The 23269-nt window shown below is 39.8% G+C and overlaps 1 protein-coding gene across 2 annotated transcripts in view; it reads right to left on the reverse strand.

The window, feature by feature from the left end:
* Positions 1-23269, reverse strand: part of EGFL6 (EGF like domain multiple 6) — a 46619-nt gene that overhangs the window by 2451 nt on the left and 20899 nt on the right. The window contains exons 8-10 of one of the 2 annotated variants that reach the window (XM_087758190.1): positions 14519-14848; positions 3649-3729; positions 841-927 (exon numbers count right to left, since the gene is read on the reverse strand). In XM_087758190.1, the coding sequence (XP_087614316.1) occupies positions 841-927; positions 3649-3729; positions 14519-14848 (498 nt within the window). The remainder of the gene's footprint in view (positions 1-840; positions 928-3648; positions 3730-14518; positions 14849-23269) is intronic. The other variant, XM_087758191.1, reaches the window with a different exon arrangement.

Raw genomic sequence — 23269 nt, forward strand, 5'->3', positions numbered from 1 at the left:
GAGAAAAGGAAATACATGAAGCAGGAGAGGAAGGATTAGCGAAGAAAGACGTGGATGGAAAGACTGTGAGGGAAGAGGGAGAGAATGTGTGTGTAGGAACTGGAGCAAGGGGCCTGCAGGATCTGCAGGATCCACCGGCCCCTACCGCAGCAACTTCTGCAACATTTCCTGCGTCACAGGGGAAGAGACGTCCTTTCAAACAAGTTTCTTCAGCCACACCTTTTTATATATGCCAGCACAGCAGTCACACATTGCATTTGTGGAGCTTTTTCTCAGGTTCTAGCAGGCCTGCAGTTGGTACCAGGTCAGGTATTGGTTGTTTTTGAATAGGCCCCTGCCCTTGGCTCATTCTGAGGAATGCCGTCACTAGCTTGTCTTGCAGAGTTGGAGATTTCTGAGCAGTTATCACAGTGCTGTCTAAGCCATGTGAGCGACTACATTGCCACGTCCATCTCAATGGCAGATGTGTGGTTAAATACCCTACCAGTCTTGGAGAGACACAATGCGTAACTAATAAGGTTTCCATTGCCTTGTACCTTGCAATTCTGAACAGTTATATTCTAATAATTTTTCTCATCTTTTGATTTGTATGTGATGAAATACGTTGCTGATTACCAGTTGCCACTGGATATTTCAAAGAAACAATTTCCACTCCCAGCATGCTCTGCCTCCTTTTTTCTTTCATAATGACCACTAATAAGAAAGCTAATTCTTGATTCTGTTTTCCCCTCCATCCCCCTTTTTTGTGGAGGGGGTGAGCCATCAAATCAAAGCATAGCTAGAGATATTTAATAGCTAGAGATATTTAGCATAGCTAGAGATATTTAGATATTTAAATACCTCTATCTCGATCAGCAGGATTCCAGTCAAAGTCATCATCAGCATCCTGTTTCCAGTCGCAGACCCCTCGACTGAAGCTGCAATCAACTGAAAAAAAGATTGGCAATGGAGACTCAGAGATAAGAGGAGCACTATATCAGAAGTACTGATAAAAATAATTTGCTCTTTATTCACCCAGTTATGAATGTATAGGTCATTCTAAAATTATCTACAAGCTGAGTTCAGATAGTGTTGACCTAGATTAAATTGCAAAAACCCAAAATATTAGAATTTATGTAGTAATTCTTTCTTTAACTCGCAGAAAAATCTGTTGTGTCTTTTTACTGCCAATCTCCCATCTGCACGAGTTTATACTCTGTGACTTCTGTATACTGAGTGCCTGCTGATCACCAACTATAGCTGGAGGTGTTAGTTTTGAAGTCTAACATCATAAATGGTTTGGGATCTGCTAAATTTAGAGTTTTCCTCTCTCCATTTGTTACACTGCTGTAGTTGTAATCAGCGGAGATGCTCAAGCTCCAGTTCTGTCCACTGAAAGAGAGAAGCTGGCCTCCCGTGAGAGGAATCCTTTACGTCAGCACTTAATACTCATACTACATGGAGCTGGGAATAGCCCAAATCAGTTGCCCTTTAGAGCGCGCTGAAAAAAGGTGTCACCCAGAGCACACCACCGCCTTCGTGACTGTGCAGATGAAAAGCATTACATACACAAAGAAAGAAACACTGTGCAATACAACCATGACAGATCAGATTAAGAATAATATGTCAGCCATCTGAATTTCCTTAGAAAGAAGCATCCTTCTTGTTATTTTCATGTATTTTATCATGAGACAGAGCAGTGCAGTACATGGCATTTAGAGAGCTTTACTGTATAAATCCATTGTTTCTGAGACTACTGCTTTCTGAATTGGAAAACCCCCAGTATCTTACCCTTAATGTCAGCCAGCACATCTGTCTGTTTTGTTTTGCTTTGTTTTCTTTAAGATTTGGAAACATTTGTGGATTGTTTTTGGGTGAAACCCACCTTGTCCTAAAAATAATCTCAGCTATAGCCAATCCCAGCATTTCAGCCCCTGCCCACTTGGCTGGTAACTCCCCAGGAGAACGCTGCTGCCCTGTAAATGCATTAGCTCAATACAATCTCTCAGTCCCCCCTTTTGGATTCTGCTTTTTTCTGTGGCTCTCATTAGCAGGTCCTTATAGTCAGCTTGATGATTCTGTCCATCACAGGGAAACTGTTTCCCGCCAGGAGAGAGGGGGAGAGTGCCCTTTGATACAAGTGCAAGGTCCTGCACCTGGGTCGGGGCAATCCCTGGTATCAGTACAGGCTGGGGGATGAAGGCATTGAGAGCAGCCCTGCCGAGAAGGACTTGGGGGTACTGAGAGATGAAAAGCTGGACATGACCCGGCAATGTGCTCTCACAGCCCAGAAAGCCAACCGTGTCCTGGGCTGCATCAAAAGCAGCGTGGCCAGCAGGGCGAGGGAGGTGATTTTGCCCCTCTGCTCTGCTCTGGTGAGACCCCACCTGCAGCACTGCGTCCAGCTCTGGGGTCCCCAGCACAGGAAGGATATGGACCTGTTGGAGCGGGTCCAGAGGAGGGCCACAAAAATGATCAGAGGGATGGAGCACCTCTCCTATGAGGAAAAGCTGAAAGAGATGGGGGTTGTTCAGCCTGGAGGAGAGAAGGCTGCGGGGTGACCTTATTGCGGCCTTTCAGTACTTAAAGGGAGCTTATAAGAAAGATGGGGACAGGCTTTTTAGTAGTGCCAATAGCGATAGGACAAGGGGTAATAGTTTTAAACTAAAAGAGGGTAGATTCAGACTAGGTATAAGGAAGAAATTTTTTACAATGGGGGTGGTGAAACACTGGAACAGGTTGCCCAGAGAGGTGGTAGATGCCCCATCCTTGGAAACATTCAAGGCCAGGCTGGCTGGGGCTCTGAGCAACCTGATCTAGTTGAAGATGTCCCTGCTCATTGCAGGGGGGTTGGACTAGATGGCCTTTAAAGGTCCCTTCCATCCCAAACTATGCTGTGATTCTATGATTCTATGATATGCCTTTATGCTCTGCTTTGACCAGCGCTACGCTGCAGTCTGTTATAGTTCCCAAGAGGCAGTGAAGTCTTCTGTTTGAAAGTCCGTGAAGCAGTTTCCTAAGGCATGGCAGAAGCTTAAGTTGTGTACATAAATTGACAGGTCTTGGACCTTGTATGCTCCCCTGACTGATTTTACAACAATTTTTTAATGTGAGAAAGAACAGGTGGCATCATCTTACTCTGATGTTCACAGGACTTACTGATAAATTTGGAACTATCATAAATTCATAGCCAGGCTATTTAAGATTCAGGGTAAATATTTATTCAGTCTTGTTCACGGAAAACTTCCATTGACTTCTGACAGAGGACCACGAGAAAACCCAAGAGAATATGGCTGAAGGACATTGGCATATTTTTGCATGCTATGCAACACACTTCTAACATGGTTTCATTTCATAGACAATAGAAATTACTTTTTCATGACTATGAAATAAATCAAGTGAAATTCAGTTACAAGTCAAGTTTCAATGTGGGGGAACTTTCTACACATGGCTTATAAACAGTTAAAGTATGCTTTGAAAAGGACACAAAACCAGCTTCTCACATTGGAACTGGCAGAATGGTTTGGCCAGATACTGTCTCTAACGCACTCACCAAACCTTTGTTTTATGTTAAAGGCTTTTAAACTGGTTCTGGCTTGGCTAATATAGGTTGTCATGAAAACACACAATACACAGGAAAATAAATACTGTAGAACAAAAATAATCTACCTTCTTGCTCTGGTCTTGACACTGGAACTTTCCTTTGTGCCAGGAGAGGGCCGAAGGCTGCTGCTTCTTTCACCTTGGGAACTAGGGAAAACAGCTTGTCAAGTGCTGAGTCATCACCAGAACAGAAAATAGAACTTTATTCCTTTATACCAGTTGCCATCATTTATTTAAATAACTCAATGTATGTGTTTTCCACTCCACCACCAAACTCACATTCCTAACCTCACTTAGATACTAACTCTGAATCTTAAAGATTTCTTTAAATTGCTGTTTTCCACAGCACTGTGCCTTCTAAGCAGTGGGCAATGGAGCTACAATATTCACAAGGTCATAAAACATGGAACATGATCTTTCTTTGGTGTGGTGATCTGCTTTCTTGCTACAAAACTTCAACTAATGATCAAAGTACCTGAACTCTACCAGACAGCGAAGAAAATGACTCAACGGCTTGGCAGCACTTTGCCAACAGCAGCCTCAAAAAATGGGTAATGTCAGAGACTTTGTAAAAGCCATAAACGCTGGGAGATCAAAGGCCCACAGCTCTGTATTCAGGTAAGTGATAGCTGATGCTCCTGTGACAGCAGCCCCAGGAAATTATTTTTCTGAAGCCATACTCTCTGCTGCGGTACGTGTTCTCCTGCAAACCTGATCAGCTCTGCTGTCTTTTGGGAAGGAAGGGTGCAGCGACTGCCCTACATCTTCCTCACCTTCCCTGCAACAGCTGGCAAGCACAGCCTGATGTTTTGATAACCAGTCCTGGTGGAAACCCCCAAACAAGTTCTTTCATAAAAATTGGTTGATGTGTGTTGAGCCAAACTGGAGGAGTCGGTACAGCAGCACAGTCAATCAATGTTAGGTGCATTCTCTAAGATACTGGCCTAAAGGAGGTAGTTACTCAAGCAGCACTATTTTTCAGCAGCAGCCTCAGAGACCAAGGCAAAACCTCTCCTGTCTGATGAGCTACAAAGATATAGAAGCTTGCAAACTCTTATTTACTCTAAGTAATACTCTAAAATACTCTAAGTATTTTTAAAGTTCTGCGATGAAGCTTCTTTTGTACTATTTTAAGTGATTAATAGAGAAGTGCACTCACTAAAAAAAAAAAAGATAGTCTCAAATTCTTTGTGCAGAGCCTGTGTAAGTAACTAATCAACACATGAGATAAGGGGAAGATCTGCTTTCACTGGCAGAGGATTCTATCCTTTGCAAACACATATGCAGATGATATATATATACACACCTATGAAAACAGGAGGAGCTTAAATGTGCCATTTTAGAGGAGGAGTGAGGTAGAATCCTTTGGATTACTGCTTATAGAAGGTGTTAGTGGAAAGCCTGACAGACAGAAGTTCACTTTTCAGCCACACCATGTGGGCAGCAGCACTAAGAAAAGCTCAGACTTCCTCAAAAGTGCCAGATGATAGGAGCTATGGAAATGGAAATTACTTTTCCCTACTCAGCATTGTATCATACATGCTATTAGAAAGTCGCAAATACCAAATATTTTAAGTCATTACTTTCTCATGCACGCACATTTGTTCAGAGGGGAGTTTGTTCCTGTGAGTTCCACTGAGCTAGGGCTTTCCATCAAAATACTCCAACATACAGTCGTAAACACATACTCAATTTTAAGAATATACTTACAATCCACTACAGTCCAGAGCCTCCTAGCACCATAAAGACTATGCCATGTTCTTAACCTTTCTGCTCCTTCAAAACTGTCAAAAATTGCTCTGTGTGTACACCAGAGAAAACACACACTAACGAAGAGGCCCTGGAGGCACTTCCAGAGATGCTGAATTGAGCCAAGAAAGGAGACTCATGCAATCTTAAGAGCTTTCTGATGAATTGCCAGGAGCATGTCTTCTCTTGTTGCCCTTGCAGCCTTTCCCTCACCCAGACCATTGCTTAAATCACCTGGATAATATTCTTACTTAAGGCAAGGATTAATATATCTTTCTCCAAATTAATATATGTCTACATATACACATTTAGGAACAGGCACATAGAGATTAGGTGTTAAGTTTACTGTCATGCCATAAACTTAGCCTTGTACTTAGTGAAAGAGGCCCAGGCTGTGAAAACCCTTGCCAAAATGAAGAGAGCTATTAAAAGATGATCAGTTCTGGAAAGAGTGGAGTGATTTAACAGAAGACAACAGCTGCCACAATGATTTATTTATTGAGTTATTGAATTACACTTGAATTCACTTGAGGGATATACATGCAGGTGTAGCTGTGTGCTGCAGATGCTTCAAGTGAAGAACTGTCATGTACATAAAAAGAGCCAAATTTTGTATCCAAATCTATTTTTGTTTTCAGTGTCAGGCATTACACTCAGGTTCTCCACTTATTGGAAGATATCACCTGTGTATTGTGAGATACCGTAACCTTCAGCTTACAAAAAGGTTTCTAAGAAACCTTACTTCTTGGAATGTGCCCACATTTTACATCAGACCATCATTGGACATAGCCAGGATTCAAAGTTTACCCCCTCCTAAGTACTAGGCAGGAGTCAGGATTGCTCTTTTCAGCTCTTCTGCTGTCAGGTAGTGCTTGCAGAAAGGCAGGCCGTCTCTCGTGTATGAAGAACATACTCTCACCAACAAAAGCTCACATACATCCCATTTTAAGGCACAGTAGAGTCTATCCTTCTTTCTGTACTGCTGGTGCCCACCCGTTGACTTACCTGCAGCTCTAGCTTCTATATAATCTTTACATATAAACCCCTTCGTATCATGGTGCCACACATTCTTAACCATTGATGTCATCCTGATACTCTTATGAGGTAAGATGGGTTGATCTTATTAGCAGGAATTAGTGGCAGAGTGAACTAGTGCCTAGGTCTTCAGAGGTACCTATGTAACTAACTACCACCAATTTCCATAGGAGTTGTGTCTATGAATGTCTGTGATGAGCTGAGCATAAGTAAATTGGTGACGTTCTGGTCCTGAGAACAGCCACCTTGTTGCTGACACAGGTTCTTGCATCTACAAGAAATTCAGTGTTGCTATCTGCGACATATATCTGAGTATTGCCCCTGTTCTGAGGAGGGGGAATCTCTTTGAGCCATGTTAGATGCAGTTTGTCAATTGTATTGTATATCAGGGGCTGCAGCAAGGAAAGAGACTTTCTGCAAAATAGAATAGCCCCAGCCAGCTCTATCGGGCTGAAAGTACTTCCCTAGAAAATAACAGGACTCACATAAACCAGCTCTGAAATAACAGGACTCACATAAACCAGCTCTAAAACTACTGAGGGTGTCTGCAATCATGGAAACGCTTCTCAGCAATAACCTCAGAAAATGAGAAAGTAGTGCTGAAAAGAAGCATTGAGACATAGTTCTAGTATAAACGTGCCTAAACAGAGTGCCATGAAGGGGATTTAGAAACAAATTTATACATGAAACTAGAATTCCACTTAAAAACCACCAGGCTTACAGGGAGCGCTGCACATAACGAAATAGATCAGGTTTGAGAGTCACCTCCTAGCCATCCCCATGTCTGGGGACCTTTAGATAGCTAAGTAAAGAAAGGTAACAGACTGCCACTAAAAGATGTAGCAAAAGAGCCAGTTAGGTTCAAGCATATCCTTTCTTACAGTGCACAGCAGTGTCCTCCTAGAAGTGCAGGCAGACACCAGGTCACTCTGCCTGTCAAACAGGTTTGTTAGCACTGGTCTGCCAGTTGTGCCAGCTCTGACTACATGACTTCTTGGTTGGAGCTGGTTTGCGCCCAGCTTGCTTGGAGCACAATTAAAGTGAGCTCAGGTCCGCCTGAAAAGTACCACGCAGATAGACCCTCAAGTCAGTCTCTAAGTCAAATAAGGGGCAACAAGATCACAGAAGCGATAGGAAGCTTCAGGAGCACATCTGGAAAAGCACTGCTTGGACTAAGCTGCAATGTTAAAAGGTTCAAAGTAGAAAAAAAAAAAGAAAAAAAAGAAAAAAAAAGAAAAAAAAAAAAGAAAAAAGAAAGAAGCTGAAACCCCAAACCCACCAAGCAGAAGCTGAGTAGAATAGGTCTGTGGAGCACTGTTTTATGGGCACCCTTCAGAAACAGTACAAAAGCCCTGGTAAACGACTGGTAAGTGACTCTGTGGTGCTAAAGGAGCTTAGTGAAAACACTGATAGATTTTCCTTGATGTGCACTTTGTTTCACCCCTCTGCTTTGCCAACTGCTGTATATAAAATTACTTACAGTGCATTTGGAAATGACATTTTTGTCTGAAAAAATATGGCTTGGTTTATAGCTTGGAAGTAATTTTCTATTTGTCTGCCGTAATGCATGTGCTATCCTTAAAGCTTTAATTCCTTTTTTTCCCTGTTAGTGGGACCGTATTTCTTACAAATCATCTGTGGCATCACACTGAGCTCTTGCTGAGGCAGCCATACTGGAAGAACAGATATATAGCAGAGTATAAGCACACATGTATTTAAGTGTGCTAGTTGTGGGCAATGTGGTATATTTTTATTTCTTGTTATGGCTGTTTAATTTTTCTGTCCCCTGGAAAATGCCTATGCCTGGTTTTGCCTAGGTAGTCTAGTTAGTCTAAATATAAAAATAACACACAAAATTTGGGAAAAGTAACTCACTGTTGGTAATTCCAACATGTAGAATTCTAAAGTGCATGAATCTGCAGCACATGGGAACTCTCACAAAAACGGTACTCGCTGTCTTTCTAACACTGCTCTCTGATGTTCAAAGCCCATAAAAAACCCACAGAAAACCAGAGTGGGCACTGTAAAAAAATCAAGCAGAATATAAGAGGTAGGAAAATGAAGACTAGCTTCCTATACATACAGTATATCACTATGTTGGACTGAAAGGAATATGCCACATCTCTGCTACCACATCCTCCCCTGAAAGAATTACACTCACCAGATGTCTGACATCTTTCGAGCCTTTTATCTATAGCTGTGGACTGAGCTGTGATCTGAGCATTATTCACTCACACAGTGGTCTAATTATCAGAAAATAATAAGATTAAGAGCAAACATCCTGATTAACTGAGAGAGTGCTCTTGTTCAGAATTAAGAGCCTAGAACCCATAAGGGAAACAGCCCAATTTTAGTACTGCCAAATAAAACTAGAAAAACAAAACCTCTTTCTCATTCTTGGTGCTATCAAAGAAAGGGACTCTGTAATTAACATAGCTGGCTACACGATACTACAGGAGTGTTTTAAGCACGATGAGTTTCATAAATTGATGAAGTACAGAATATGGAATTTAGCTGCAGTCAGGAATACCATTCTGGATTACGAATGGTACGTGAAAAGCACTGAAATGCTACAAAATGACAGAATTAAGGTTGTGCACTCTAAGTTCACTTCTAGCTTGAGTATAGCATCTGTACAGTCATTGCTTATAGAACGAAGCACTTTGGTCCACCTCTGTGTCTTCTTCCACGTACAGAAAGGGCATTTCTCGCACAGTAAGGAGCTTTCCAATACTTTGGTTTTCTCATTTTCTATACATTTGCAATTTTTTCAATCAATAGGACTGAGTCCTATTTATTAAACTGCACCTTTGACAGCAGGACAGGTCCTTCCTTCACACTGAGCAAGGTAAGGATCCCATGCAAAACAGTCATTTAAAGTCATTACAGACTGTATCATAAGGTATAAAAAGATAAGAAGAAAAATTTAAGTTTTCACAGATTACCTTAATTTTGACATTTCTTAAATGTTGGTGGCTTCACTTTGCTATCTTTAACTACTGTGTTTTTAAAAAAACCTGTGAGTAGTAGTTTTCACGAAGGTCCTGTATTTTGATAGTTGGCCTATTTTAATCATTTCAGTCTCCATATAATAATTTCTTTTTCCCTGACAGTATTTTTCTGTGGCTCCCTATATATTTATTATGTAGTAAAACTACTATGATAAAAGAATACATAAATTTAAAAATAATAAATAGGATCTCTGAAAAGTGTGACCTATCCATTTTTCCTAATTAACTGCTCTTCCTGGAAGACAAACAATACCAATACTAATAATACAAAAGGCAGATGCTGTGTGAATATTTGAGGGGATTATATGGAGGAACTTAATGAGGTAGTAAAGGAATCACTGCTGAATAGACATCAGCAGAGGAGGGAAAAAAGGATGTGTACATTTACAAGCTGTAAATTTGAGCTAATCATGTACTCCAAAGGATCATTCAATACCATTGAAAATGGAAGTGTTTTTAAAGCCGAAAGTTCAAACAATTAAGTGCATGAATCACAACTGAATTTTTATAATAACAAGGATCAAGTATAGTATATGAAAATTTAAAAGGAAAGGAAACACAGTCAACATATGCAACCCATCCTGAAAGAAAAATGTAAATGGCACAATGCCTTAAGTCCTGTAAATAGTTGGTATCAAACAAGAAAGCCATAAATAATACAAGTTCACATACTTAATGAAACTACATCTTGGGCATAGTAGTATCCCTGTATAAAGAAGCACACCAACCTTCTGCCAGTATCCTCTGGTGAAATAAAATCTCTTTGGCATGTTCAGTATGTAAATCCTTTATATTAAAAATGGAAAATTCCAGCCAAATGTGACTGGAACAAAGACAGTATAGGCAAAAATACAGATAAAACACAGTGCTTTAATATTTTCAAGCAATAATATTAATTGTCATTGCTTTCAGTTGTAGTGGCAATTTTGTAGAGACAAGTAGTCTCTGCCTAGACCAGGTATATGGTGTTCAAATGTCCTGATTTGGTTGAGAAAGCCCTTGAAAAAGAATCTCATGAAATATCATGACAAAAATCTCTTCTATATTATTTTGACTTGGCTTTTCCTATGGATAAAGGATCTTCCCTGTGTGCCCTCACTCAAACTGAAATCTGGGAAATCAATCTATTCCAAATACTGTAGCACCGAGTACTCAACAGGAAGGTTACATGATCCACCCTTTGCAACTGCATCAAGTTACGTAGCCCAGTAGAGGAGAGCATGTTCCCCTTTTAATACCAGGCACAGAAAGCAGAGCCCTATGTCCTTATAACCAAAAAAGATGGTGACCCTACCCTGGGGGCATTATTTCTGGCAATCCTTCCTGACCTGTCCAAGCAGGTTACAGAAGAAGCCTGTTGAGATGTCTGAGCTAAATCCCCAATCCATCAATCCATCCATCCATCACAGAAAGGCAGAAAGGGTTAGGAGGACTGGCTTTGATGATTTTTTTTTTTTCTAACGGGCTGCCTTGCCTCGTAATTGAGGAAACAGAAAAGCCCACAGTCCTTTATCCACAGAATTTTGAACAAATGTATCTATAACTAATAGCAGTATTACTTATAAATATTTAATTTATTATAACTATTAACAGAACCTATTAGTACTATGCCCCTGAAAGTGCTAGACCAGCAATATTCTTGCAATTCTGTTTGGAAAGAAAAGCTTTTGTCCCTACAGAAATCACAACTACGGGGAAGCACACTCTTGCCAAGGGTAAATATCCCCTCAGGTTCCACTAGCATTTTGCAGTTGATTAGTCAATCTTTTTGAGTCCTTCCCAGTCTAATCACATTTAGCTGAACGTATCTCTTGGCGCATGCAAGCTCCCCATCAACCTACCTTCATGAAGAAGCTTGAGTACCTGAGAACCTAGTCTTAACAAAAGTTACCGTATATATTGCAACTGTCTTCTGCTCACTTTCTCCATACTTCCTGCAAAATTACGGCTAGCTCTGGATTAATTAGTATGACTGGGAAGAGTTATGTCCTTCTTTAGGATAGTATTTTAGTAGAAATGTGTGTGAAACAGAATTCTCTAATTGTAAAAGTATGAGATTGGCCATCAGAAGACCTGGGTTTTATTGCTTCTTGTGAGAGAACAGAGGCAAGTCACTTAATCCTTTGGTCTGAGACTCTCAAATGCATTTGGTAGTACCAGAATGATAAGGCTGAACCCCAAGGGCAGCCTGTCATCCAGTGAAAACTTCAGCCCTGATTTTGCTTCAGCTCCTGCACCTGCTACCTCTTTTAGGTAAGTGATTTATGAAGGGATCCTTAGAACATGGATAGGAAGTGGCATAAGCTTGTCAGGAGTGAAAGGGTGAGTAAAGAGACAGGCTGAGGCTTAGGTAATAAATCTGGTCTGGTTGGCCAGAGGGACAATGCCATCCTGAGCACAGGATCCTCAACTCTGGAGTCATGGCACCATTAGACAGAAACGTTTGACAAAAAGCAGAGAGATTGAGTATAGCCTGGAGCTTATGACAGTCGTTGGAGAAGGTAAGGTGGGTTGAAGTCCCTGCTGTCTGTGCAATACAGATTTTGAATTAGTGGCTATCTCCTGTATGCCAGCTGAGCTTCCCAATTTATCAGATGGAAACATGAACATACTTCTTTCACTCTGGCTGTTTGGGTTTTTTTGTCTTTTTTTTCAACCTGAATATCCTGCTGTTCTCTTTTTGTGTTGGCCTGTATGCCAACTGCCTTCTACCTCTCACAGTCATAAGGTCTGAAGAAGGCTCTCAATACACCAAGGTCCCACCATGACAGAGAGCGCTCTATCTATCATTCCCTCGCTTTAGTAATCCCACCCTGAGCTTTTCTTCTTGTGCAAGGAAGGGCTTGAAGTGGCATGTCAGTCCTGAGTATTTTCACCATTTGGCCCAGTTAAAAGCTGAGGTGCAGAAGTGTATTTTTGCATATGGCTAGGTGGCAGCTGTTTTGATATTTTGGAAATATCACTCATTCCTGAATTGTGAGCTTATGTGCTTACAGTACCAGAGAGGCATCTAAGCATCTTCCAGGATGCAGGTCTACATACACACTGGATACTACTGTTTTCTAAACTGCTTTGAAATGCTTGGTTGAAAGTATAGAATGAATCATAGAATCATGTAAGTTGGAAGGGACATCTGTAGGCCACCTAGTCTGACCTCCTCATCAGAAGGTTGCTCAAGGCCCAGTTCAGTCATATTATGAATATCTCCAAGGATGGATATTTCACAACATCTCTTCATACCTGTACGAATTTTTGTCCACCTTCACGGTAAAATATTCTTTTCATTATATCTAATCAGAATTTTTTTTTTTTTGTTCCAACTTGTATTCATTACTTCTCGTCCTATTGCTGTATATTTTCAAGAAGAGTCTGGCTCTGCCTTCCCTATAACCTTCCATTAGATAGTTGAAGACAGCTATAAGATCTCCCCTTAGCCTTCTCTTCTTAAGGCTGAAAAAAAGAGTTACTCTCAGCCTCTCTTCATATGCCATGTTCTCCAGACCCCTGACCTTGATGGAGCACTGCTAGACTCATGCACAGATGTGCACATCTGTCTTGTAATGGAAAGCACAAAACCGGACATAGCACCTCACGTGTGGCCTCACAAGTGCCAAATAGAAGGGAAGAACTACTTCTCTTTTTCTGCAAAGCTTTTTCCTAAGCAGTCATCCCATGTCTGTAATGTTGCATGAGGCTTTTCTCTCCCTTCGCATTCGCTTTTGTTGAATGTCATAATGTTCCTGTCAGCCCATTTCCACAGCCTGGCCAGGTCCCTCTTAATAACAGTGCTGCCCTTTAGCGAATGGGTCACTCTCCCCAGTTTGGTGTTGTCAGCAAACTTGAAATATGCCTTAAGCGCTCACAGTTAATATTTGCAGGAAGGGAGGAGGATGATGAACAAAGACCTGACTTCACTGTGTTTATCAGCTTGCTAGCATAATCTGGGGAAGCAATATTAGTCTATTAGCCTGAACTGAAAAAGGCCAATTATCACTAAAAACCGAAAAAAAGCAATTTTAGAAGAGTGCCTTTGGCAAAGAAGCTTGTATTCTCAAATGTATTTAGGTGCATAATCACATTTTTTCTTGGCTTTCTTACAGTACCAATATTACAGACCATTTTTTCCAGAGGACTTTAAAACAATCTTTCCTTTAAAAAAATTATACTTACGTGTCTTTTCAAATCAAATAGCAATGATTTGAATGCTAACTTAAACTTAATTTGTGTTCATTTTTATCATTATGAAACATGGCGCATAATTTTTATCACTGTGGGATAGTATTTATTATTTTTCTATACTTTGGAAAAGAGAAAGTGTCATGAATAAACTTAACAGGGTGTATATTTCATATTACATGTTTTTGCCACTACCTTGAAGAATGTTTGACTGAGCCAGATGTACTAAAAGCCAATTAAAATGCATTTGAAAACTTTAAAGAATACAGCAAGAAATTGCATAGCATACAAGATAATAGTTGGAAGGAAACACCTGAAAGCAGAGTAAGGAAACCTATGGCAATCTTCCAGATAAATGACTAATGTCAGAAATTAAGCAAGGCTCCAGTTCAAATACCATGAAATGCTTTAAATTTGAGAGTGTCCATTCAGATAAGCTCTGACATTTAAACAGAAGGGATTAAAATGTGTGATTCACATTGCTATTTTTCTGTTGGGAATGACATGAACAGTGGTACCTATTATATGGTCTATATTATTTGAAACACAAGGACACCAAAGTCTATGTTTTTCCTCTGAACAATGCATGCTACTTAGGATGATCAGTATGCCTATCATGAATCAAAGCTAATTATTATCTTACTCGTAATGAAGCAGCACACTATCTTGTTTTGCTGGGGCTTCTGTGAAGAAAATGGGGAGAAGCTATGTGCTGTGCCTAAGCTGCTCTGAAAGCACAGCCTGCAGAGTGCCTGTCAGGACAGTGCTCACATTGACTGCAGACAGATTCCCCTAAAAGGGAGATTCAGTACCTTTAGTCTCACCAGTAGGTGTATGTTACGTTGCTTTTCATTCTCTACAAGTAAATTCTGATAAAATGACTGTAATGTTTTGTGTTGATTTTGTTCACGTTTATATATATTTTTACATTGAAAACAGATTTTTTAAAAAATGAAGAAACTTACAAAAGACATCTCCTCTGAGGCTTCGTTCATGGTCAATTTGATTCTCAAAATCTTCCTTCTCCTCTTCATCTGACTCTTCTGCATCCTCTTCTGCTGTAGCTTCAGTTTCTTTCTCTTCCTCAGCGTAGCTCCCACCAGGATCAATACCACCTTCATAGTCCAATAACTGCAAGTGGGTCTTAGAAGCTGGTGTCACGGCTGCTTCTGGGATCGCATTCTTGATTGTTTCATGCTTTTTCACACTGTTTTTATGTGCAAGAAGTTTCTTAATTGTGTCCTTAGCTGTTCCAGGGATTCTTGCAATTTCCTTCACTGACTTTTTGGGGATAACTAGAACCAAGAAGAAAACATTAAATATTCATCTAAGGAATCATTCAGCAATGACAACATTTATAAATGGCACCTTGGCATCCTTTACCATATCCAGAGACCCATACAGCCAAATTCTCTACTATGAGATACAAGTTCAGGTCTGCACAGAACTAAATACACATACACGTGTTTAGCTCTGTTGTGCAGACAACCCTCCATTTAAGTTACAGTGAAAAGGCCAAAGTGACCCTCTGTCATAACTTCGTTTGGACTCCTGTGTAACAGGCCATAGAGCCCCTTACACTAATTATTTTTACACTGGAGCTTGGGTAAAAAAAATTATCCTTCTTCAATTTGTGGACTACTAAAAATTGTCCATGGAGGTGTGATTCCCCGCATAACAAATTTCAGCCTACTAGCAATGAGCATTTTTCTTAGCTATCTTTTGTGAACCTCTCTGGCCTAACTTTACATGCACCACAGGCTGAAAGCCACTGAAGTGGAATGTATTTTGAGAGGAGATACATCAAGCTGCTCCATCAGATTTCATTTAGCTTTAAGGGATATTTACTTCTAAGGGGTAAACCCCAAAACGTCAGAGAGGCATCCAAGAATGCCAAATTATTATCTTCTTGCAATTCCAAGGTGGACTAGAACATAAATGTAAAATTTCCTGAGATTTTTACTATTTTATGATTCCTCTTGGCTACAAAATACTAAAAGCCTTGTAGTATCCTGCAACTTGGGATTCTGCTCAGAAACGCAAAGGCTGCCAGAAGTGAAAAACTTAAAAAGAGGGGTAAAAATCAATTGAGATTGTTCAAATCTGTAAAACAAAAGAAAAAAATCTGAATTTGGAGTTTTCCCTACTATGAGGTGTAATGAAGTAAAATATTCTCTATATCCAGGCAAAAACTTCAAAACATTCATTGGTAAGAGGACATTTTTACATTTACACGGCAGCCCTGATTTTCAAATCACGCTCTCCTTGTCAATGTATTGAGTTTCAAGATACAAGCATTTTATTTCTTTTAAAATTCAAATTTTCTCTCTCTACAATCATCAAACTATGTTTGGATGCTTGAATGAGGGACATTTTTCATAGGAACCCATTTGAAGATGCATTTCTAGGGATGTAGGGAGGCAGGATTGATTTCCACCAGTGGTGGGACCCAGTAGCAGTGCAAAGGGCTCCTCTGAGACAGTATGTTGGCCAACTGTTCTCCATGCTCTCTTAAGATAGGAAAATTATCAGTTTACGTGACATGAAGAGAGATTTTAGTTACATATTATGAAAAACTTGCTTACTATCCTTGCTATAGGATAGTAAAACACAGGAGCAAGCCGCTTTTAGATTATTTGAACTGTATCACTAGAAGTTTTAAAAAATTGTTAGGCTACCATCTGTCATTAATATGCTGGACATAATCTGCCTCAGAGGAAAAGAACAGACTAACTGATTTTTTTTAGTCCCTTCCAGATGTACTCTTCTGTCATCTGACAAAGACTGATGGCTCTTCGGGCTGATGGCCGAATCATAACTGAGGGTTAAAGCTAGGACTACTTCAGATCAGTTTGTTCAAGGTATGTGTACAGTACAAAGCAAATTCAAAGGAGAAATTATGGCAATACTGCACTTGTTGCTTTTTATCAGCAACATCAGTTACTGCTCAACATCAGTTGAGGAACACCACTGTGCCAAAACTAGGTCTGGAAGGGTTTGTGTGACAAATACGCAAGTTTTAGAGAAGACAGAAATCTGAGGAGTTCTAGTTTATATGATGATCCCACCCTACCATAAGGATTCCATTAGAGTTAACCACGTCCCTACCTGTCATAGTACCAGAGCTACTGAGGAAGAGAGTGTCCTTGGGGTTTAAAGTCCATGGCAACAGACTTTGAGGCTTGAGACAATGAGGCTTTTGAATCAACTCAGGATCTCATGACTGCTATGACATGACCAGTCAGTAGGCAATTATATACTTAGCCCTCTAGTGCTGGCCACAGCCTGAATCTGTGGGTTAGGAAGAACGACTGGTAAGCAGGATAGCACAACCATGTCATAAGCTACTGACAGCCTTCTAGAGTTTGAGTCTATATGAAGTACCTAGGAAATAACAAGAGCTGAGCAGTTCCAGTGTGCTGTACAAAGGCTCTTTCATAGATGGAGACCATTTCCACCAATGGGTCAGAACAGCCCTATATACTGCTTCCTATCTTTGCTTCTCTATCAGTATTGATGCTGTAGTGCCTACAGTCTTTTGGGATTGCAAATGGTGGGAGAAGTCATCTATTTTTTATTTCCCTCTGCTTTTGCTGTCCAGTGATTGCATTATCAGGGCAAAAATATGTTCCTATTTTGCTCCTCACTTTGTAATAATAAAAACTTTATAGTAGTATTTTGGGACAGATGGACTGGATTTGTAACCTTAGGCAGTACTTTTTTCTGTGTGCTTCTTTTCACAGAAACATAGCGGAGGAAAAAACACCAGTTAATAAAATAGAACTGTAGCCTAGTAGGAAAAGGGTAAAGTTTCCTGAATTTATATTCACTCCTGGAAAATACAATCCTATCACTGTCAATTCATCACAATTCATTCATGGCAAATGCAACTACATGCTATTTAATATCCCAGGAACAAAATCAGACTCTCTTGGTGTGCTCACTGGAGCATTCAGATTTTCTGAGGCTGCATTTGGAGGTATAAAGTAAATGGATGCCAATAAAAAATAAATCAGAATTGAAGATTTTGTTTTTCTTTTTCTTTAGATAAAACTTGTAGTCTTGCTTGTCAGATACTTGCAAGTAAAGTCCTTACTAATACTCCACTAAGTGAGCCTTTCCTCTGGAGGATGATGTCATGAAGGATGTAAGATTCTCTGGGTCTAAACTCAGAATGCAGCAATAAAAATTTTAACAGGAAAGCTTCATTCCAAACAAATTTCCTCTTGACAATCAGTAACAAGAAACTTCAGGCTGTTAATAAAGAGACTATGGAGATTTTCAAGCCAGGACTGACTGCTCAGCAAACGTGAACATCTGCTTTTAGTTTCTGCTTTGAAGTCTTCCTAGTGAAATGAAAAATTCTTAGAGCTCAATATAATAACCTCTGTGGTGTCAGAAAGCCAATCTCCTGTATATGCAAAACTAAGCAGTGCAGAAAATCAACTGACAGGAGTGACAAAAATAGGGGGATGAAAGTGTATAATCCCCACGCGCTTGCAGACTCCAGTTTGCTGCTGCAGTATGAAAATCTGCATGCTCACGGGGACAAAGAGGGACTAGACACCAAACATATTTTAGGACATATCACTAGTATCCTTCTAATCTGCCTTCAGCTTTAGAGTACCCGGAGGGGTGGATTTTTATGTCTACCCATAAATTGCAGGAGGAATAATCCAGTGTAACGATGGATCACCTTAAACTCAGTCTGTTCTGTGGAATCCACTGCCTGTGGACTTAGAACAGCTCACCTTCTCTGACAATCTGGGGTGCTACAGCTGAGGCAGTGATTTTTCAGGACCCTTCGCCCCAAGACATGTATATAAATGTACAGGTGTTGCTCACAAATATTTGCGCATTTATCCATCCACGTGACTGCATAGAGAAATTTAGAAAGTGAAAAGAAATGGAGTGCATTTCATCCCAGCTCTTCTTTATACACCTTCCATCAGGAAGCATGTAGATTAACACCTCCTGCTCTTATACAGTTATTATTTATTGCCCTAGTATGAAAATATCTCAGCTTTCAAAGGTATTTTATTTCTTTGAATTAGAGAGAGGTGAAAAACAAAGGCAAATAGTGGCTGAGAGTGAAAAGTAAATCTTTTCTGTCATCAGTTGCTGTGCAAGATTATAAGACTACAGAAATGGCTTGGTGTAGGATGTTTAATGACCAAGTTGTGAAAGGTGAGTTGGAAAAAATAGAGAGCAGATGCTGACTCCCTGTCTCTGTGCTATATTGTGTAAAAGGAAATACTCTTGGGATGATAGAGGAGAGGTACAGACAGCGATCCGTTTTCCTCCCACACGCCCCGTGACCGCATCCGGCGCTGGCTGGGGCTCTGAACATAAGGGGGCTGCAAGAGGAGACAGCTTGCTCTGCACTCCAGCAGGCACCACACTGCTTCCACCTTCACACCTAGCAGTATATTTAAAAACCTGGTGAGAGACAAGCTTAGGAGACTGGCTTACAAGTCCTTTTGTAGCTCCCTTTGTAGCTTCTGTATATAGAAGTTGGAGAGGGGATGAGGGATACAAACAATCATTTACCATGTTTAGGGGGAGTCTGTAGATGTGAGTAAAGATTAGATCAGCAGGATGTGGTTTCAGAAATCATTCTAAAAGTCCTCAACCTCTCTTAGATAGTCTTAAGAGAGTCTGAAAGCTTTCATACATAACTTAAAACACATATTCTAGACTACCATTCTCTTTTATGCACCATGGAACATCACCTAGCAATATGTATTTCTAGCCTGTTTTGATTGTAAAATTCTTACCATCTTATTCAGGGAAGGATGCTTTGAGAAATCAGGGCAAATTCATCACACTGGACTGTGCTTAATACATGACTAAACCAGCCAGCAACGCTTCCAGCAGGAAACGTGGTATGACAAAAGCTTAAGTGTTATATATTAAAGGCTGACACCAGTATTTGGCTCTGAGGTGATATGACCAGAATCGCTTTTTAAGCTTTGAAATTTTATTATGTCAAACCCAACTTTTCTCAGGACTGGCAAGTTAATAAGAAAGCAAAATCACATATGGGTTTTAGAGGTTACCCTATGAGCAAAAAAAGAACTGGAGTAATACAAAAGGGACAAAGGGAGTTGTCACGACTCTGTATTGCCATTTAGATATCCAGCAAAGCATAATGAAGAATAGTAGCCTCTGCCTCCAGCTGGGCAATAACAAGAGTGCCACTGTTGAGCTCCTTAGAGTGACGCCTGAAGGTTGTAGGCTTTAAGTTAGTACTGCTTTTTCCTGTTATTTTGTAGTTTCCTACCAAAAAAGTGAATCAAAAATAGGTTCATTTTTCCCCCAGGAATCTTAATTGCTTATGGAACCTTGTGAGACTCATTCTTCAATAAAAGCTGGAATACACAGAGAAGCATGTGGTGAGGGAAATGTGGTTTTTCAATGCACAATAGGAAATCAGGAAACACATGAACCCAAAAACAGCAACAGATTGCAGCAAGATAGAGGCCAGATGTGGAAATGGCTAGGACACTTTTAGGGAGCATTTGAAAGGTTACACGTCTATGCATTCTCAAATGAAATGTATGCTACAGACAGTTCAGAAACAGCCTCTAGTGTTTCATGTGTATAAGAGTGTTGAATGGCAAAAGGGTGCCTGAACCATCACAGGTCGTATCCATACAAGCAGCACTGTTTGCAGCTTGATGTTTCAGCAGGTTTCTCTGAAGTTAGTATATTGACATACAAATTAAATGAAATAATTTCCCCCACCTTCTATGCAAAGGTGAATTTTACATTACCTCACTTACTGGGTTATTTGGTAGCATGAGGAGATGTAGCCATGGAAGTTTCATTATAAACAATGTGCTTAGTTACTCTCATTTCATACTCTGAAAATTAAGCTATATATTAAAATGTTTTTCATTTGTTAGAAAAAGCTAACACTGCTGCCATGGTAGGCCGTTTGTTATATACTAGAGACAATTGCTATAAAGAATTAATGGTTCCCTGTGAAAACGGGATTCCCACCCTGTGGGAATAATTATGTGGAGGACATATTTAAGAAGCTTTTCATTTCACTGCAGCGCAACCCCAGGCCCATCTGTTGGGAGCTGGGATGGGCTGCAGGAGCTGCAGCCACTGCCACCAAAAGAAATGTGAAGTCACAGCCTCCAGCCCCCAAATTCCCAGGACAGTGTTCTCATCCTATTAAACCCAACAGTAAAACTTCCTTTGACTTCAGTAAAGCCAAAGGTTTTCCACAATTGCTGTATGACATGGAGAACACTCAGCATTTCAGTGTAGGTTGGTACATCTAATTGCTGTTTCTATCATTGTTTGAAAAAACATTTTCCCCGACAGCAAAATGCATGTCCTGCCCCCATCAGTTAGCACTGATCAGACCTTTTTGAGGATTGCAGTAAAAATCAACTATTGAAATATTCCAGGTTAAAAGAACCTCCTTCTCTTCCCTTTAAAAAAAGGTGTATGTGTTGGAACTACCCCCAGATAAACCAGTCTCTTTTTAGCACCACTGCTTTTCAGGTTTTACCTACCACTGACTATTTTTTTCCCCTCTATTGTTGTATACATCTTTTAGCTAGACCCTCGCCTTTTGACCTTCTGCCTATGGCTCTGATTTGTCTCATTACTGTGCGTTATTCTTCTATCCTCTCTTGCATTAAATCTCTTCCATTTAGTGTGTTCTACTAAGTTTATGAATGCACAGCTCCTGCCTCTTCTAAACAACTAATGGACTTCAGTAATTGGAAATATGACATGAGGAAGTATGCAGAGAGTAGACAATTTAATAGAAAACCAGTGAGAAGATAGAAATCATTTATCTTCAGCACTGATTTTTTTACAGGGCTAGACATTAAAAAATGTGTCATAGCCTCTCCACAAGCTAAAATATTTCCTTTGTTCATATTTAACCAAGCATTCCCGTTGCATTGTTTCTGCTTGAGGAAAGAATATTTTATACATAGACTTGGTCAAAAAGATATTTTCCTTTGAAATGTTCAGCTTCTCATTAAAAAGAAAAAAAAAAAAAACACCAACAAAAAAACCCAGACCCTTTTGCTCAGAGATGTTATTCGTTTAACATTTCTTCTGTGGTACATTTTGTTTTAACAGAACCATATCAAGATGTGTCATGTCAGTTTGCTTTGATATTCAGTCAGGTCTCAAGCCCCATTGCATCCTGCCATTGCAGTAAGCTGCAGTGACGTATCACAAGGGATGTGGTCTAGCAAGGAAACTGGTTCATAACATTGAATTTGAGCACAAAAAAACCTTCTGCACAGCTCTGCTGAGGCAATCTGTGTCCAAAGCAATCTTTTCAGTACCAGTCAGGTTTTTCTCATTAAAACTCAACATTTTTCACTGGAAGTAGAAACGTAACAAAATTTTAACTTAGGAGAAATCTCTGTGCTTTTTTATTTTCCAAAATATAGTTTTAGCCCCACTAATGTATCGAGTTGCTTTGGTTTTGTGTTTAACATAGGTTAACATGCCCAGATTATAAGTAAGAGGTACTAACAATAATTTCAGTTTATAACAATAGGTAGAAAATTCTCCACTGGTTTTATGACTTACTCTACCTTTCACTGGAATATCCCATTTTTTAGACCAATTTTGGGCTTGAAAAGCTACGTTTGCATAACTAAAAAAAAAAAGTATGTAACATTTAAAGTTGTGTTTCGATGCAGCACCAAAAGCATGACAATGCAGAAGAGATATTATAACAAAACCACCATACTTCAAATGAAGAATAAATTCATAAAACTTCTAAGCCTGGAGGAGTGCTATATATTTTTATGAGTTCCAGCAGTATAGGGTAGGAGAAATAGCATGCATAGATATGTCACATGTATACATATATACACACACATACATATCTATGTATACATACAGATTTAGCATAGCACTGTCAAGTTCTTAATCTATAAAACAACCTGATTGACATCAGATGTTTTGGGTTGACCCTGGCAGGGATCTTAATGATTTTTAGATACTAAGTACATTCTTGAAGTATAAAAACGTAGAACGTTGTAAAATAACTCATACCTGAGATCCAAAGGGTACAAATGACTTTGGAATTGGAACCATTGATTTCAAACCAGTGCTCATACTGAGTGAATATATTTAATATTAAATGCAGAGAAGATAATGGTTGATAAACTATCATACAGATAAAGCACTATTCCAAATGCAGCAAGTGTCCATATTGATACGATACTGGAGGTTTCAATTACTATTATAACTGGAGTAGGAACATGAATAATAGAGAGTCTCATAGAACATCTGTGACCATGAAGTATAATCATCATACATCCTCCGTTCTCTCACTTTTTGCTAAGTTAGCCTGAAACTCTTCTGGAAGGGACTGCACAGCCCTCCAAGAGGCTAGCCGTGGAAGTTTGAGGAAAATACACAGTAGACTTTTTAAAGCTATTTTCTCTGTTTCTTCAGGCCAAATTCTCTTCTCTGTTCTACCTGCAATTCCTAGTGACACTATGAGACTTGAGGACTCATAGGCAAAATGAATTTGAGCTAGTAATACTTGTATCATCAACTGTGCAATGACTCATACAATAAATATATTATTTCGTGGAGAGGTTTGCCTTGGTTGGTATTGCAGCACAGTTCATCACAATCTTTCCTAGAAAATGCCTTGTAACCATCAATTATTGGAGAAAAACAATATAGCACTATTCCTGACATCCAGTGGTACTCAC

Source organism: Nipponia nippon, unplaced genomic scaffold, assembly GCF_047370975.1.
Source record: "Nipponia nippon isolate SJK-2023a ecotype South Korea unplaced genomic scaffold, ASM4737097v1 scaffold_2, whole genome shotgun sequence".
NCBI lineage: Eukaryota > Metazoa > Chordata > Aves > Pelecaniformes > Threskiornithidae > Nipponia > Nipponia nippon.